Source organism: Rhea americana, unplaced genomic scaffold (genome assembly GCF_003343005.1).
Source record: "Rhea americana isolate MKP2758 unplaced genomic scaffold, rheAme1 scaffold_296, whole genome shotgun sequence".
In the NCBI taxonomy this organism is placed as follows: domain Eukaryota; kingdom Metazoa; phylum Chordata; class Aves; order Rheiformes; family Rheidae; genus Rhea; species Rhea americana.
In genome coordinates, this window is record NW_028186419.1 from 146,344 (window position 1) to 165,890 (window position 19,547).

Sequence of the window (19,547 nt, forward strand, 5' to 3'; positions counted from 1 at the left end):
AAGTAACTATGACCAGAGATGATCATAGGAAGGAACAGAAATAATTAAAACTTGGCAAATTCACATAATCCCAAATATTCAACAACTCCTCACTGTCAAATAGCTTCCAAATTGCGGGGATTAACACTGAGTTACTGTCAAGTTGCAGCACCTATGGCAACCTATTCTTAAAAAGGAATCCCTTAAAATCCAAGAAGCAAAACCAAGAACTGAAACAGTATGTCCTACGTCTTGTTTATCAAATGCAGTCAAGACTAGTATGGTCACAGTGTTGAACCAACTGGTCAAGACTAGGAGTCCTTATACATGCTGACTGCAATGACAAGATAAAATTCCACAGCAGCCCAGTGTCTTCCCTCACTAATAGGGGAGGTTACATCAGGAAACTATCACAGATCACTAGTCATATTTCCAAACACATCAAGCTTCCTAATAATAGATTCCATTTCCATTGCAAAGTGTGCTATATATTGCCCAATCATTAATTCTATCTGTGTTTTTTCAGACTGGTTAAGTAACATCAGTTTCATATTTAAAGTACTGAGACTGTAAAGTTGGTAAGAAGTGAGAAATATTAAAAGATATTCATCTGAATGCATATTATGTACAGTGAACCACTGCCATTTAAGATGTGTAACACACATGGCAGTACTTTCATATGCACACAGTGAACACTGATTTCAGCTGCCATACAGCATATACCACTGGCACAAATCCACACCAGATATTCAGGATACCAGTTTGAAACTGGAGATATACATATAAATTAAATGCCCTACTTAAGATATTTTTCCACATACATGGAGTAAGCAATTTAGGAAAAAAACAAMAAMAAMAMAAAAAAAMCCCACACAATAGTTACCCTTGGTTGGCAAAYGGAGGAAAAAAATAGAGTCAAACTAACTGCATCTTTATTGTTGTCAAGCTTTAATACAAACTAAAAGAAGCAAATCCCAGAAAGCCAGTAGAAGCTGTCTGAAGCCAAACTAGATTTTCCTGCCTTGGATCAGAACAATAACATTATTTGCACATAGGTCTGCCCCATTAAGAGGTTTGCAAAAACACAGCAACTCTGTGCATAGCCTTTAACAATAAAAGTTGCTCAGTTAAATGCCTCTTCTTAATCTTACGGAGTATTTATGACGTGGAATCACAGCGGACTTTTGAGGAACATAGCAATGCTGAGACCTACTTGCGCATTTGTAATCAACCATACAGTATCTTAACTCCAAAAGGTCAAAGGACTTCCACCTCACACAAGACTTCCCAACATGCTCCAGTAACYTTTAAAGCAAGAGCAAAAAGTCAAAGTGCTCAGGACATGCAACAGGTAGATGAAAGATTTCTGTGACTACTATGCAAGAGCAACCAGACAACTCTGTGGTGCAGGAGCAGCTGCAGGAGCAGCAAGCATTGCTCAGGATATCGGGAAGACTCCTGCCTCACAGGGAGTTCCCATCAGTCTCTCCAATCCTGGGCCTTGGGTTAAACAAAAGAAAAAACCCAGCACACACACACAGCTGTACTCTAGCTAGAGAGTATCTGGGCAGTGAGTTTCAGGGGCTTTCTCTTTATTTGCCTGCTTGGTGTTTGAGCACTGGAACTCTTTCCATTCAGCTTCACCCTGTGCCTYTTCAGTTATCCTTTCACTCCTCACCACTTCCTTGCTTGCTTTGCTAATGTCTCTCCTATCTATGCTCACTCCAAAAAAAGACAGAACTGAGATGACATTGCTATCATATTATTCCTTTTTTTGACCAAATCTACCTTGTTGATATCTCTACTATTAAGCGCAAGTTCTTTCCAACAAATCTAACCTAATAAACTGGAACTGTGCAACAACCGAGGCCCCCCACCACTGTCAGCCCGTGAGTGACTTGCAAATGCTTGAGAACACCCATCTGTGGGGTTCTCTGAACATCTGTAATGGGAGATTACGAACTTGCATAACCAAGTAAGCATTTCTTTACACGGTTTCAACAACTGTATTTATTCCTTGGTTTAAAAGATTTTGGTTCAACAGTTATATAAACAGACTTCTCAAAATGTGCAATACTTAAAAACTCAGTTTCAGTGGTAGTAAGAATCTTTACTTTCATGATGAAGTTCACATCAGCTATCTACCACAAGATTGGTTTTGTTCCCCCTCTTCTTCCCCCCTACATTGGCACTTAATTTTATATTGTAGAAACTTAAAAAAAAAAAAAAAAAGTATGATATTACAAGCACCTCACTACAGTATTACATTCTAATAAGGCAAATTTATGTTTTGTAAAGTCTGATTGTGCAACTTAGAGACCTATAAAAGGTGACAGTAATGCCATCCTCCTCCTATAAGGATCAGGCCTTTATTTCTGTTTCAAAGTCTTTGTCCCTCTCCCCTCCTTAAAAAAAGTACAGCCGATAATACAGCAGAATATACCCATTACAGGGTAAAAAGAAATTACAGTAGACAAAGGCTGAAAACACAGTGCATAGTAGACAAAATAAGACTGTTCTTTAAAAAAAAAAAAAGAAGAATGGAACATCAAGCAACAATGGAATTTTTCTAGTGGAAGAGTATTTTTGGACTTCATAAATAAGTGGCAAATTACTAAAATATTTTGTTATATAATATAAAAAAGCATAAAGTGTTTTCCAGTTGTCATCTAAGCGCTAGATGCAACTTTGTAGGAGTAAGTGTTTGGAGGCAGCTTTGAGCTCTGATTGGTACAGGCATTCCAGCAGGGTAACGCTGCCAACAGCAAAAGAGATCCACCAAGTAAAACACAAAAGCCACTGAAATAGAATGCAGTGTCATATTCCTGCGTCCAGTCGTAAAACCAACCTGAAGGGCGAAAATAAAAGAGAAGAGCATCAATGAAGAGTTAAATGCAACACAGCACTGTAAGGTAGAGAAACACCATGAAAATAAAAGCCAAATCTAAAATGCACTTTGTACATCTAGACATGAAGGAACATCTAGACATGTTTTCATCAAAGAAGAAAACAGAACACAGTCAGCTTGCCCAGCTCCAGAAATGTAATCTTTTCTAAGATTTTGATTTCATCTTTCCACTGTTAGTAGGACCAACTAGAACTACTTGCACGCAAATTAATTGTCTGGTCAAGCTCTTTGGAATTTTATAGTATCTAACGTGACCTTACCTACAATCGGTGGTCCGAGGCTATTTCCAAGTCCAGCAAAGAACATCAATATCCCATAGGCATGTGTCAGTTTCTCAATTCCTACAGTCTTTGTTGTTACATATGGAAAAATTGACCAGTTTCCAGTCAGAAAACCCAAAATCCCAGAAAGCATCGCTAATGTAAGGTAACTTTTGGCAAATGGAATTGCAAACAAGGCCATGCCAGTCATTATTAAGGTAGATACATACAGATATAAAGTATTAATCCATTTAAAATCTGCCAGTATTCCTAAGATAAGTTTGCCAACAGCAGTCATAATGCCTATAATGGAAATAAGGGGCACATGATAGTCATCTTCACTGATGTTTGCACTTCTTGCTACATCTTCCATGAGCAGTGAAGGAGGAAATCCACCAATGTCAAAGAGCAAGATGGCAACAAAGAGAGCTGAAAACACTTTGTTCTTAAAAAGAACCACYGTTTCCTCCCAATAGTTCAGATAGAGCTGCCACTTCCTTTTGGCAAGTTGCTTGCAGAAGTTTGTCTGTTCTACAACCTTCTTTTTGTAAGTGTCTTTCTCATTTACATTTATTGAGGTTAACATATTCTTATTTAAAATGCTATCCTGTTTGTAATCAGGCACATTGTTCACACATTTTTCATCAATGGAGCCCTTTTCAAGGATGCTTATATTTTCTTCAACAGTGTTTTCTTTTTCATGGTAAACAAAATATTGATCTGGGACTTTGTCTATGCAAGTTTTTTCTGATGAAGGAGAATCAGATGACTCCAATGGTCTCATCAGACTGCCACATGCTAATATATTTAAAGACAGTGCACCAACTATTAGCAGACAGCCATCCAGTCCATACAGATCAATAAGCTCTCTTTGCAATGCTGCATATATAAAGAGTCCAACACTTGAGCCTACAAAAGGAAAATATGATCRGTTTAATCAGAAGAGCTGAGAACCTCATTCACCAATAATAATCTTTAACATTTCCAGCTCGTAGCTGAAGAGAGCATAGGCCCATTATAATCAACAGATTTCAACTCATGAATACAGAGCAATTTGTCTTCAAACTGACTTGAAAAAACACTTTAATGCAAAATGATTTACTGAAGACTGTCCCTAGGTTTTATTAAAACCATTTATTTTCTTGAGTGGTAAATAAAGGGAGAAGCAACTATAAAATTTAGACTTGCTTTGTCTTCCATGTACTAAAACTAACCAAAGCTCAATACTATCAGCCCTTAAGGAAGACTACCTGCAATCCCAGTAAAAGTCACTGAAAATGAGTCCAAGGAACACTTCAGCATAAATCCCCCTTTATTCCACTAGGATGGATCAGGCACCAAGATCCTGAAGCACTGACTGCACTGACCAGAACTCACTTCACTAACAACCAYTTCCGAAAAGAGATCAGAGGAGAGACACCATACAACGCAGAAAGCCAGGCAGGACACAGTTTGCTTCCTTAACTATTCCCACTTTGTCCATTAAGTTAGCAATTCCTCTCTGCATAAAAGATAGCTCACAACCTAAGTTTTTAGACTTTAGTCTCCTTTTAGATAGGAAAAAAAAATCTAAGCCCAAAATTCAACTATTTCTTAAAAAGCACAACTAATGTGGGATTATGACAATCCACATTTATACCACCCAATATTCCTGGTCTCTCACCTCTGACCTTGTCTGAATTAGAAGAAGGAAAATACTGCTCTGTGGCAGATTTCCCCTGGTATTATACAGACCTACACAAAGCYCAAAGCTACTGATGAATCTCCTTTCATTTGATACATTTCCTTTTCCTGTCTATACAGATAACCTACATCATACATCTGAAAATGCAGTTACTATTTTATCTGAAGCCTGTTGGTATGCTATGTTCATTGCTACTGACACTTTGACCTTAGACGTACTTTGAGAAGTAACTGAGAAAAATATAGACCTGATTTTTATTGTCAAGGTAATGATAGTTGCATTGTTCGGCGGTCCAAAGTTAAAGAGATTGAAAATTAAAAGCCATACCTGTTGAAATCAGGCCAAGTGCAAGGCCTCTGCGTTTGTCGAAATACTGACAAGTGATGGTAACTGTTGCGGTATACAAAAGGCCACATCCAAGCCCTTAAAAAAGAAGTTTGGAATAAAATGTGCATCATACTCTGGGAAATGAATGCCCTCATTTATTCCCCAGATAAGACAGTGTTGTCCGCCTCCTGCACTGTCCCACCTCCCTCTCCCTAACCATTCCCAGTCTCAAAACGCATGTGGAGCTGGCTCAGGTTTGAGGAGATCACTAACTCAGGCTCTGTGCTATGTGGAAGCAGTTACACAGCTTTCCGTCCAAGGACTGGCCCTGGAAAAAAGTACAGCTGCGCCCACATGGCACTGTGCCCGAGCTAACACGCACTGCTGGGTCCTTGCTGGCCAGCGAGGTGTCCAGATTCCTGACACAGTTAATTGCGGTCTTTAAACCATCAGCCAACGGCAGAACTGAGAGGCAGATCATCACCTACTTGGAAAACAGCATTTTCATGTCTTTAGCATAGCTTTTTAAGTTCAATCCAGTTATGTAAAGAACAATATTTCTCCTTAATGATCTCCAATTTATCAAATTAGAATAATCACATGACAAAATTCCTTGAGARATTTTATTCCTTTAAGATTAGCATGTCACAGATACAGAAGACCTGCTTGATTCCCCCTTACGTAAAATCTCAGTTCTTCCATCTTAAAGAACCATCAGTGTCAACAGAGGACAAACTGTTTTCAAACACTGACAAACATAAGCATAGCCTTTATCTTTCACTATTCTGTAAAAGTCTGCCTGTGCTCCCCAACTAGAAGTTACATATTCCTTGACAATTCAAGTGCCAGTGTCTACAACTGCATCAGTGAAACAGTTTCCTTTTCCAGATTCATAAACCAAGACTCAAAACAATAAAGAATAAGTCTCTGTATGAAGAGGAGGTGCTTCTTACCAACAACGATCCCATATGAAAGATACAGAAAGTATATATTAGGTGCAAAACTACTCATCATGAGGCCCCCAGCCACCATAAAGCCACTGAAGATTGCAACTGGTCGCGCTCCAAAAGATGATACACATATACTGCAGACTGGACCTAGACAAAAACCATGGAAAATATTAYTTGCAAACAGCAGCACCAGGAGTTTTTTAAATTCTCAGTCTTTGGAAATATTCTTTACAAAATTTTTTTTTTCAAAATACAATTATGTAAAAATAACAATTCAGGATATTCATTTTTACATGATTCTTAAGAACAGTAAGTTATAAAAACAAAGAAGATCAGGCTTTCAAAAATTTCGCTCAAGGAGGCACAGACATCAAGAACACTAAATTGTATCAGAGATGAAAGGGAGAGAGAAGAAAAAAAAAACTTTTAAACAGAGGATAGTATGAATATACTAGACTATAAAATTGTTATTATAAACCTCAGGATTTACACTGAGTTTCTGAAAAGGTAGCAAAAAGGGTAGATCACCATCCAAATTCTAACCAGATACTTCTTGATAAGCAGAACCCTAAAACTGTGTTGAAGAAAAGGCAACATCTGTAGTATTCTTGATATAAGGTGAGATTTATAAAATTGAAATGGAAAATATTAACTTCAGCTCATAATCACAGTCACAATGCCACCTGGTGCTTACACAGAGAAAGTATCTGCTGACATAACAGGTAAAGACAAAGGATCTTCCCCGATTCTGCAGAGAATTAAATACCTGTCTGTCAGTATTTTACTAAATAAGTGTTTTACTATCTATCTTGGTGTTTATAGTAAGACTACAGAAAATTAAAGGTATTTCTTGAAAACATCTAGAGTAAGGTTTATGATATTTGGAAGATGTTTCTCCCTGTCCCTACCCCCAATATTTCTTGGTTGGTTAGTTTTTCATATAAGAGCAAGTTGCTGGTAATATTCCTAATCTACCTCTACTCAATTGACTCTTCTTTTGCAGGAGTTGTAGAACAAGCACTTATTTTCAGTTGTGGAATCTGGAATATGCCTTTTAATCTGAAGCAGTGTGCAAGTTTAGTGTTCTGCATAAATAAGTAACTAGCAAAGGACTTGGTCTGCAAAGAAAAAAATCTCTTATCTGAAGAGATTTTCAGATAAGAAAATCATAACAGTTCATAAATAGATTTACATATTAGCCCTGAGATCCTAAACTTGCCAACTATCAGCTTAGAATTTTGATACAATGAAAGACATTATTTAAAAGCAGAAAGAAACTTCACATTTGGACCTCACACACACTGATAGAAAGGCCCTCTATGGTCAACATGATTTGCAAGAGCAGTAACATAGGAGTTTGCCATTTGTTATCGGTCTTCCCTGGCTCACACATAACTAAGATTCCCAGCAGACGGGAGGTGAACCAAGAGGGGTAATATAAGGTGAACAACACTTGGAATTGATGATGGTGCWTGCCCAGGTTTGCAGACAGGAGCAAGCAGCTGGGAATGTAGGCAAGGTTTTCGTGTGGTTACCAACCACGGGACAAGCAGTTCCGGCAGGCAGGAGCACAGATTTGTTTGCAGGGGAATCAATCCTCAAATACAAGACAGGTCAGAACCTTTGACCCACACAAGAGCTATCTGTTTAAGGAAATTAAAGAAGAGTTTGAATTAGGGCTTTTCCAAGTAAGGAGTAAGAGCTAAAGAAGAAGCAAGAAAATTTGCTGGAGAAGTTGGGTTTATTTGGATTTTGGAAAATATGAGAAAGGGAGAGGCAACCCCTTGCTGCTTCTCAAGAATCAGCACACTGTGGGGATGAAAGCTGGCCAGAACTGTGGAGTAACTTGCTGAGAACAAAAGCTGAAAGTGTTAGACTGTTGTTGATTCTTAGAATTAATTACTAGAACTGGCAAATTAATATGCTAAGTTTCTTAAAACCACAAGATTTAAAGAGTAAACAAAGGATTGAATCCGTATTACATAAAAAAAATCTTCCTACTCTAAAAAAAAAATCTTAGGTAGTGATAACAATTGAACTGGGGACAGGAATTGGCTCTATTTTTATTTTTTATTTCTTGCCTACTACCCTCCTAAAACAGGGTCCTTTCCACCTGCTCTCTACATTTTGGCACTTTYGTCTTTCAGAAGATCTCCACCCTGCTAGAGATTGTACTGATTACTACCACAGGATCTGAAGTATGGCAGAACCCTCTGGTCCCAAAGCAGAACAAAGGTGACACAGAGCTGAGGAACTTGTCTTCATACTCTTGACAGCAATGCTGTCCTCTGGAACACCATCAAAAGCATGGACGGTACAAAGAGATCTTTTTGCTTGTCTTCAAGGAAAATAATTTGCACGAAACTAAAGAACCTGCTCCAATAAGCTCAGTATTAACGTGTCATCTCACACAGCAAGAGATTTGGCAGCGTGGCAACGGCCCTATTTGTAAGAAGAAACACCAAAATAACTATTACTATAGTTATTACAAGTCTAAGGGATTAGAGGAAAAGCAGCTGTGTCTTTTCCTACACTCAAGGCTCTATTTTCACATTTCCTTCATTGTACCATTAGATAAAAGAAGTCACAAAAGAGAATATTGTAATACATAGCAACTTCGCCCTTTTTCCTGTTCCTTGCCTTTCCTCTCTACTTCCCAAAGAGCTCRCATTTTTTCCTAATAGATACAGTACCGTTGATTATTGCCATGGTATTTTTACAGGAGTTTACTGTACACAAACATGTTATTCTCTACAAGTAATTCAAGTACAATGGGTTCAGGGCAGTTAAATCTGGTCAAACATCCAACTTTCCCAAGTGAGACAGACTTGCTCTGTGAATTCCTGCCCTGTGGAGTTTGTTCAAAATGGACTCTTACTTTCTCAAACAAAATGGGTCTTCAGGCAGCATGAYGATTTTTTAGTTGACAGTATTTCAGAAAAATCCTTCCACTGATACACTTCTCACTGCAGTTTTGACCAAGATAAAATAAAATTCCAGCAGCCTTCCTCAATAGGAAGCATAGAAAGTGGCTTTTAAGACAGTATTTTCTTCAGTTTGCTAAACAGTTCCAAGCATTAGCATTGGTATTAGCATAATATTTGAAGATATTTATAAATATTTACCTCTGATAYAAAAAATCCCTAGGGCTTTTTTCCTTCCAAATCATGTATTGTAAAACTAGAACAAAATCTGTCAGAAGGCTGTCAACCCAGTTTATCTGAATGGCAGCTAACTCTAGGAAGAAAACTGTATTATCAAAGAATTAAAAGTCAGCACAAGAACACCAGTGTTCTTCTGCACATGATTGCTTAAGGTCAGCAGCCAGATAACACAAGTGTCAGGCTCTGCAGGTCAAGAGGCTCCTCAGACCAGACAAAAAGAAGCAACAGAAAGGACAGGCTCTGACAGTAGATGCTGATGCAGCAATCACAAACAGGAACTCCTGGGAGGATTCATTTGTACATAGATATTTTCCTGAAGATTTTTTTCAAGAAATAAAAGACTTTACCCTCAGTGAGATCTGGATGTTATAGTCAGTCCTTTGTGAGATGTGAAAACAGTCATTTGCTCCCACACAAGAATTTTATAACTACCACAATATTCTGACCTCTGTAGACACATTCCTTGTGAAGATGATACTTCAGTCTGCAATTTCACTATGAAGTTATTTTTCTTTTACAGATATCAAGAACCAACACTCTCTTGCTCCATCTTCTCACATGGAGAGAGAACTCTGTTCAAACTAATATTCTCTTCCTCCACTTTCTYATTTCTAGGGTCCTCCCTCCTTCAGCTCATACACACACAAGGCCATTTACTAAACAAACAATACTGGAAAACTGAGTTCTTTTTCTTATCACATKCATTAATCTGACCCATCCTCCTTGGTATCTGTCCGAGCCTGTTGAAACTGTAGAGTCGATGCAATATTAATTGTCTATATGCAAAATCCACTAGACATAACAAAAGAAAATTTTTGTATATGGAAAGCATTACTAAAACTAGTTAGTAATAAAGAAACTCTCCAAGTCTTTGCACTTTGGGCAAGAACACTAGATTATAAAACTTTTACACTAGAGAGCAATCCAGTTCTGACTGACTGAAAAGACTGCTCCTTTCTGAAAAAGATACTGAATGAACTGAAATCCTGTTTGGAGGAACCTCCTCTTTGGGAGGACCCCCCTCCTTCCTTCCCACCCCATCCCCCCCCCAAAAAAAACAGCTTTTGTATAGCTTCCATAGATTACCGTGGGAGCTATATACATGTAAGACTTTTGTCCAAAAAAATCTGTAAACATTGGAAAGGTCTTTTACAAAGTTGTAAAAATACTGCTTGAAAACACAGAACTATGCTTTTTAGACATCTGATACTAAATGCCTCAGACCAGTGAAAACACGATGTTAGTTTATCAAGATATGCCTTTCAAGAAAAAAAAAATCTTCCCTGTGTTCTTTCTCCATTAATAAAGGGGAATGGGAGACATTGCTGGTGTATCCTGCAAGGCCRAATACCATGAAACCAACTTTTACTATAAGCAGCTGTGGTGCCAATTAGAGACGCCAAAGTCTTTGTCTGTTTTGATTTTAACTAGTATAACACACATTTAATTTAATTTTGAGCTTCAAATGGATGTAAAATTAAGAACACTTGGTGTAGAAGAAACACAGGACTTTCAAGAACAGAATAAATATTCTCCTCTGGCCTGGTAAAACAACTAGGCTAAACATGCTAAGCCCTTTTAATTTCCTCCTATACTACAGACTCTCAGTTCCGCTACATCATCCTGAGAGCCATCTGCCTTATCCATTATACCCCGAAGGGTATGAACCAGAATGACACCTAGTATCGTAGAGGAAGTCTCAACACTGCTCTGTAAAAGGACATTGATGCTTTTCTTTCTGTTTTCAGCCACTTTTTTTTTCAATACACCATAAGGTCATATCATAGTGAGTTATAACAAGCATCATCCTGCACAGCAACAATCCACCGGACCCTGGCCCAATCCCTTTTCCAGGCGATGAGCTCTCCTGCTTGTGGCAGGACACCAGCCTTAGCAACACTGCCTGCGTTACAAGCGAGAGGACAGAAATGGAACACAGCCTGCTAGGAAATTCATCTCAATAAACACGGTGCTGTACTGGGTTTCCATGTCTCGAATCTAAGTTTAGCTCTCACACAAGTCAGAAGTAAACACTGTAGAAAGGATACCAATTCAGCMAATGTAAAAGGACCTACCAGCATCAGCCACTTTTTAAAGCGTTTAAGCTTAAAGAGTTAAGACTACAGTTATGGAGGGAAGTGGAGAAGATGCACAGTAACCTTTTTTCTGAGCCATGTGGCATACATAAAAAGACATATTTGTCTTTCTGGTGTAATTACAGTACTGATCTAGCAAAGTCACTGGACTTGCCTCCCACAGTAGCAAAATACCTACTGTTGTTTTTCAGCTGTCTGTCAGTGAGAAAAATCTCTGCAGGAAAAAGAGGTTCTACTATTACTTGCCATACATAGATGCAAACCACCATAACTGCCTTTGTTTCTCCAGTCTGGCATCCACAGCATCAGAAAGGTGCTGTTAACTTGGAGAGGGCTCACAGAAGAGCCTTAAAGGTAAATAAAGGAGTGGAGGACTCTTGGATCAAGAGGAAAGAGACTCCGTCAAGTTGCAGACATAAAAGAAAATTTAGAAGTAATTTGATTGCAGTCTCTAGACATACATAACGCTTTTCTTCCAGAATGCTTCAAAATATACCACTTAAAGATAATATTACCATCAGCTGAAAATTAAAATTGAACAACTTCAATCATATGATTACATACTTTTAAGGAGGAAATTAACTCCCAAGAAAAGTTGTAAGGGATGGAAAATACAACAAATGCCTTAAAATAGGAATTACAAAATTTTCTCCATGCAATTTAGATCACTTTAAAAGTACCAATACTTGAAAAGTACATGTCTTTGGACAACTATATCAGAGATCGAAAATCAAAACAAAGGAGGAGAAGGGAAGGAACAACTAGTAGAAGAGTCAAGTTAGGAACAGTAAGAGGCAGGGGGATCACTGAAAGGGTCTGTAGTAAATCTGTCCTTCTATTACCACTATTCATTCATTCATATGCAATACTGCTGGGGAAATCAGCTTGTTTGGGAAGATTGTTAAAGTACAGAAAATACCTTTTCACATATATGAAAATACAGTAATTTAGAAAAATTCACTTAGCTTGACCATCTCTTAACATATGCTACCTACGACACACAAGAGTCCTGTCTCGCCTATAATAGCAGAACCTGCAATAGCAGAAATAAGAACAGAAACTAGTTCTCTTTTCTGGTATTCATGACTCTGTGATACATTAGGTCAGTGTTTTTGCACTAAAACATACATGCTCTTTAAACTAGTGACTAGGTGTGAAAAAGGCCTGCTTTGAAAACAGCGTGAAAAACAAAGTCTGTAAGAGATTACATGTTTCATGAACAAGGTTGAAAATGTACCCTATACAAATCAAAAACACTAACCTATTGAAGGCCTTTGAATTTTTAAATGATGGGAGACCAAAGCATTTCTAACAAAAAAATTTAAGTACCATATCTTTTCATGTGCTTTTTTAGTAGTAATTGCAGCTCTTAAATGAGTTGCTATTAAATGAAAATACAGCTAGAGATTTACACTCGTATTACTTTTAAGCTAGTATGAAAGCATTCCTATGAGCTTCTCAGTGACTCTTACACCATGTATGCTTCTTGCGCTGTGAAAGGAAAGGAACAGATCTCTCACATAGAGGGCACAGAAAATATGGTACAGTAGCTTATTTGCTTCTTATAGACGTGCATATTAAAGAGCGTCAATTCCCTTATTTTAGTCTTTACTAAGTTCCATAAGGAGGAACTTCCTCCTTATTTGCAATAGAAAGCTTTTATCATCAAAAAGGTAGAATTTATCCTCTCAAGAAAAACGATTTCATATGAGAAAGAAACAAGATTTTCCCCCTATTTTGTACTAGGTCTGCCCAAATCAGCCAGTAATCATTATCATCACTAGGTTTTTACCAATCCCACTGTGCAAGTTTCAAAATTCAAACTGAAAGAATAAATATGCTCTGACAGGCGAGAGTTCCTCCCATCCCTTGTCGAAATTTCAAGTGATTTAACTATTCTATACCAAAATAAATTACAACAGCACCTTTATTTGTATTAATCAGTCACAGAAATTTGTATTTGCTATAAAGCACAATATGAGCAGTTACTACAGCAGCTAGGCAGAGAAAATTAAAATCTGGAAACTAGTATGGTKCTGGCATAATAGAAAATGGGCTGAGACTCTTGTCAGAAGAGTGACTGAGAAATAGCTGTGAGCCATAAACTTTTGGTCTCCAGAGAGAAGGCTTTTCTTCACTCCTTCTCTTGCAATYCCCTTCTGCCTAGTTTTTCTTCAGTAACTATCTTGTTCAGCCTTTTCCTTCACTTCCTTTCTCAATCAAATTAATTCAGGTCTTAATCCTTTAATGTACATGCATTAATGTCCTTAAATTATGAACAGAGTATGCGCTGAGTATGATGGAAGAGTAACCTGCATTCCTGTGCCCATTTACATCCTGAGACCGAAGACAGCTTTCCTGTGGTTTGCCTTTGCCCATTTCTGTTCTGTCTAGTGATACAAGTCCCTAACATGAGTGTAACACCAGCATTTCTGCAGCCATATAGTCAAAGAAAGCAACAGCTCTTTATTCAATTCTGCATCACCATTTGAACGTCAGCTTTCTTTTAAGGAGAGATTTCCTCAGAATCTAGAACTGTATTTTGTCCATTAAGTTACTTAATTGCCTTTGCCCATAGCGATTGCTCTGCTGACAGACAATTAAACTTTTTGCCAGATTCAGTATAAAGATAATAGTTTCCATGGTGACCCTCTGAACAGCAGAAGCTAGTGTACAATACCCATGCTTAATATTAAAACAACAACAACAAAAYAGATCTATGGACTTCCAAAGTAGTGTTTTATTTCCCCAAAAGCCTGCTTTTCCTCTTCAAGCAACAACTTCTTACTGAAGAAAAGTTCCCAGTAAAGTTGTTTTACTTAACGCCACCATTATATATAACTTTCTAGGCTTCAAAGGGAGTTTTTTCTCTTAAACAAAGAGTGAAAAAGAGCCTTTATCCACCCTAACTAGCAATTTTATTTCTGGAGCTTAAAAAGTAGTCATCAGTTTATTAATTGACCTTTCCTTTTTCCTGTTGAAACACTTGTGATACTTCAGGCTAGCAACTGCTTTGATTTTAAAGATACCAATGCAAAAGTTAGTCCCAAAGCCTTAACAACAAAAAAATTATGGTTCTGTTTCTCTGAAAGTTTGATGTTTCTAGTTTACTCAATCAAAATAATTTGAGATTTTCTGAGGGCAATATTTTCATTGCTCTTTTATCACTGTATTTTTTTATATTATGTATAGTAGAACTATTAATGTAATTGTTCTTAAGCCATCTTGACCTAAAACAAAAACGCAGCGTCCTCATTCACTTTCCGCATTTGCGGCTGCCTTCAACATAATTCCAAAAGCACATATAGACCGAAGTATCTATTATAAAGGAAACATTTCATTTTAAGATATATACTGCATCTACACTTACTGGCAAGCAATCCAATTCCATTTGCTAGTGATCCAACCCAAGCAGTCTTGCCTTTCCCTTCTCCAAAGGCATCCAGCCATTCTAAATACAAGACTCCCACCGCCAGCGGCGATCCATAACACAAGAACTGAGTAAAAAAGGAAACGACGACAATCACCCAGCCCCAGCCACCATCTGGTGGTTTTCGAAATACCATCTTGTACGATGATCGTAGATGTACACACAGATCCTGTGCAAACAAAATAAAAACAAACAGAACAGAGCATTAGAAATATAACTGACCTAGGTTTGCTAGTGAGTTGTACAGAAAGTACACATTTAAACAGCGGGTATTGCCAATCAGTCTTCAAGCAGTATATGCAACACAGTATACAGCAGTGAAAATAATATTACCATTCCATACTTCTACGTGTTCTGCGCAACACAGGAACAGCATATGAGGCATTATTAAGTCATACATACCTCAGTATTATATTACAGAAAGGGAGAACTTCTCGTTTTCCAAGTGTTAAACAGGCTTTACAACAATCTCAGGCATTAATATACATCATTGTTCAACAAGAGGACCACGTGGCCACTAGCTGTTAAATGCCTTGGCTATCCTGAGTGAATTGTATAGGCTCAAAGGAGAAGAAATGGCCCAAATATAAAACGACCGCAAAAAAACAAAAAAAAACAAAAAAAAACAAAAAAAAAAAGAAAAAAAATCACAAATATGAAAATATTAACTTAAGGTCAAGAAAAAAATCCGCATTTAGTTCTGTTCTCATTTCCCAGCAGAGTACCTTACCAGGTTTAACAAGGTATCTGCCATCAGATAGCGTACTCTGGGAGGGGCAGGCCAAAAGAGAGACACTCACATTACAGTAGTAGTAACCACTCTGTACTCTTCTCTGTGAAGAAGACGAAGTGTAGAGGAGCAACGTCTCCAAAAATGACTTTGTATGTAGTAGTAAGTCAGATCAGTTCTAAAAGTATATACGCATGTGGTTTGCATGCCAGGCCATGATGGTGTTACACAAACACAGATGCCCGTGCGCACGTACACACACATCTCCTATAAGCTGTTTCAGTGTCTGCCTCTATGGAGTTTGCATACGTTATCCAACATTCAGCTACACGCCCATCCCCGAACATCATTAGATTTTTGACCTGTCCCCAAATTCCATCTACCCCTCTGGATGGCAAGATCGGTCACCTACACAGATGGCTTTCAGTAACTGACACACTCTGAGGACTAGTTTGTGAATATAGGGACTGGGACTTACCACATCTAGCAAAGAATTTAGAAGTTTTCTGGCCAAATTGCTTTGGAATTAGGATGATTCCACTCATATACTGAGAGTCCCTGCGCACCTAAGTTGCCTTCCCTTTCTGTAGTGAGTCAACTGATGATCCTAAAACCTATGGTCTGTTCCTGGTTCTGCCACTAAGATATGTGATTCTCAACAATTTTGTTTCCTTTACGCTGTAAGATAGAGGCAGATAAGATTTCACCCTGTTTACCTTATGACATGCTCTCAAGGACTATCTTCACACACAACAGCTTACGCATTAACAGTGCTGCAGCAGAAATTCTGCTCTAGGAGACCCCAAGAGGCAAAACAGAAAAAAGAAGCAAGTCTCACTGATTTACAGCCCTGAGGAGACAGTTCTTGAACTTTTTACTGACACGGAAAAAAATGGCTGTTTTATAAAAGTATATGGTGTAAATGAGTAGACAATAACAGAACTTTCATTCAAGTTCCCTGTGCTAAGCATGGGCACTTTTTAAGAATTTGTATCGAATACTTACAAAAAGCTTCTGCACAAAGTTTTTAGGAATAGTTACTACAGAGACATGAAAAAAGCCAGTTCCAGTTCATAAATGCACCTGAATGTTACCTGGGTACTTACAGAAGATGATCTAGAATCCTTCAGCTCTCTACAAGCATAGCTTCACGTGGCAATTCTATCTGCAGAAAGAGAGCACAAAGATTTTAGTGAAAGCACTGCTGCAACAGTAGAAACAACCATGAAAAATCAGTATCTTCACATTAACTTACTTCTTTTTAATATCTGTTCAGAGGAACTTTAAAAGCAATCAAGTTACCTCAGTGGAGAAATACTGACCCTCCCGCAATTCATTAATAGCTGACAGCAGCCTTGGGTCTCAAAATAACAAAAACATCGCCTACAAACATAAAATAAACTTTAACCATTCTGCGTCCTTTTAGGAATTATTTAAAAGATTTCAAACATACTGACAGACCTTCAAAATACAGTATTTTCAGTTATAAATGTTATCGTGTTACACATGTTCCAGTTATAAATATAAGTTCTAATTTACCTCCTCAAATGTCAGAGTAAATGTTTATGTTTTCCCTTGATTATATGAGATGCAAGGGTGAGAGCAAGTACATACAAAAATCATGCCATGCCTAAAAGTAGCAAAGCATTAAAAACCTGCTTACAAGTACTTTCTTACAATAATAACCCTTAAAATTTTTCAAAAAGGGATCCTCTCATTTCTACAGAAAATATCTAAGTTACATACATATAGTCACAAAACATATGCAGCTCTCCTTGCATTAAATACATAGTACTTGGCATGTTTTGTCCATGACTGTAGTAAAAATGGTGAAAATGTGTAACAGTTTCAATAAATGGACACTTCCACTATGACAAAAAAAGAAATAATAAAAAACAGTAAAATACCAGAAATAGATAGGCATAATTCCAACTCATATTTGTTTAAAAGGTAATCTTAAAAAAAAAAACACATTTTAACTGTTATATTGATTTTCATTACACTGAAGTGCTAACATTCGGCACAAAGACAACAAATTTAATGCAGTTCTGCAATTTTAAACATTTATTGGAAAGGGAAAAAAATTCTAGTCTTAGGTCACATAGTCTTTTCTAATAGAAATACTAAAATACATATATGTCAGGACCAGTTCCTCATCTGCTGCAAGTCTGTGTAGCTTCATGGACTTTAACAGAGCTCTGCCAACTTCTGCCAGCAAAAAAATCTGACCTTTCACATCCTGAAGTCTCCTACTCTGCGCTGCAGCAATCTTCTGCACATTTCAGTTAAAACGACAGGTTTTTAGATAGCAAAGATTTTTTTTTCTAAACATATCAAACAATTTGCAATCTGTAATTGCTAAGCACAAACTGAAATTCACCATCCTTTTCCTTGCAGAAATCATCCTTGAAATGAAAAACAGATCTGAAAAGTCCCAGAGTTGTTTATTAAGAACAGCCAAGACCTGGTCTTTCTTCTCCTTTTTTTGCAGGTTGCTCCTTTACCTCATATCACTGGGTATCTACTACCTAAAGCGGGGCATAATTTTTAATTTCTGTGAAAGCATTAAGTGCTCCTGAAGAGAGCACAGGAGCCGAAGGTCCTGTGCGAGGCTCCTGTCCCCTCAGCTATAATACGTGGTTAAAGGTGTCCTAGTGAATCAAGCTGTTGTTATGACCAAAGGTATCAATATACTTTTTTATTGGTATATTATTTATTTAACGCTTTCCTGAACAAGGTAAGTTGTAGTATAAAAATTTAGCAGCAAGCACAAGAGTTGACAGTAGGAACCAAATCTTCACTACGCCCATTACTGCCTGCATGGAGACCTAATCTGTGCATCTGGTTGGTAGGGGTCCAAAGTTTCTTACACTGTTTTCTCTCTCTATTCAGGAAGAAGGATACAGACTGTAAAGAAGATACACCAGATCATTAAAAAATAGAACAGCCCTAGTTTTCAATTTTTTTTTTCCTGAGACCAACAAGGAAGTCTTTAACAAGTATGGTCCCTGAAAGATTTCAAGATTTTAATATTTAGGTGGGAATCACTTCACTAATCTTACTGTTTGCACAACCTAAGGATGCTATGCTGGACTTCCAGAAAATCTACTCACTTCAGAGAAACAGAAGTGGAGAAATAAAGCCTAAGGAATTAGGTATCAACTGGAAGTTTAATGAGACAAAGCTTTCCAGTGAGTGAATAAGAATCAGAGGAAGAGGAATGTTTGATTAAAGTCTTCACAAAATACACACAAAAAGAGCTAGGTCTTAGACTAAAGAACAAACTGAACAATAACAGCTGTAATGTGGAATGATAGCAGTATCTGGCTATTTTCTTAAATACTACCAGTTTTATCACAATGCTAAGCACCTTTGCTATATATGTTAAAAATTAGCCCTAAAGATGACAGGAGAGCACAAAAAAAAATGACCTAAAGAACATGAATATGATAGAGACATTAGCCTTAGGCAGAGAAACTTGTATTAATCTGCAGCAAAGGGAATCTTGAGACAGACAGTAGCAAAAAGACTGTTTTCAGTTTGTTTTCTGTGCAACTAAAGCTTTGTTAAGTACGCTGTTTTCTGTGAACAGCACATGGCTGTGAAGAAAGCCGTTGTCAGCAGAACCAGCGTGTGATTAACACTCGGCTATTCCAGTTTTGCAAGGCACCGGTACAAACTAAGACAGTACCAGCCAAAACTGTAACATCCTTTGCTTTAAACTGAATTAGATTTAAGTTTCTAATCATTTCTCAGCCAACGCTTCCAACTGTAACCTCGAGTCAGTGCTACGCTTGACCTGCGATACGTGGAGTGCCTGCAGGGCAGCCTCCCGGTGCATTTCTGAGGCGCCATCCCGCGAAGACCCGCGCATCCCCGCGACCTGGCGCCCAGGTACGCGCGCTGCAACAGCCCACCTGGGTTACGCCCCACCCCAACGGCTGCCCCAACGGCTGCCCCAACGGCAGGAGCCGCTCGCGCCGCACCGCGCCCTCGAGCCCCTCCGCGCGCAGCACCGC

The 19,547-nt window shown here is 38.1% G+C and overlaps 1 protein-coding gene across 1 annotated transcript; it reads right to left on the bottom strand.

Moving 5' to 3' along the window:
• Positions 1 to 1,974: 1,974 nt before the first annotated feature.
• SLC16A9 (solute carrier family 16 member 9) lies at positions 1,975 to 16,715 on the bottom strand. Its single transcript, XM_085309343.1, has 6 exons — positions 16,635 to 16,715; positions 14,739 to 14,967; positions 6,112 to 6,255; positions 5,159 to 5,254; positions 3,148 to 4,056; positions 1,975 to 2,827 (listed from the first exon to the last, which is right to left on the bottom strand). Exons 2-6 carry the CDS (start codon positions 14,932 to 14,934, stop codon positions 2,649 to 2,651), a joined length of 1,524 nt encoding a protein of 507 aa, XP_085165469.1. The 5' UTR covers positions 14,935 to 14,967; positions 16,635 to 16,715; the 3' UTR covers positions 1,975 to 2,648.
• Between the last annotated feature and the right edge of the window lie 2,832 nt (positions 16,716 to 19,547).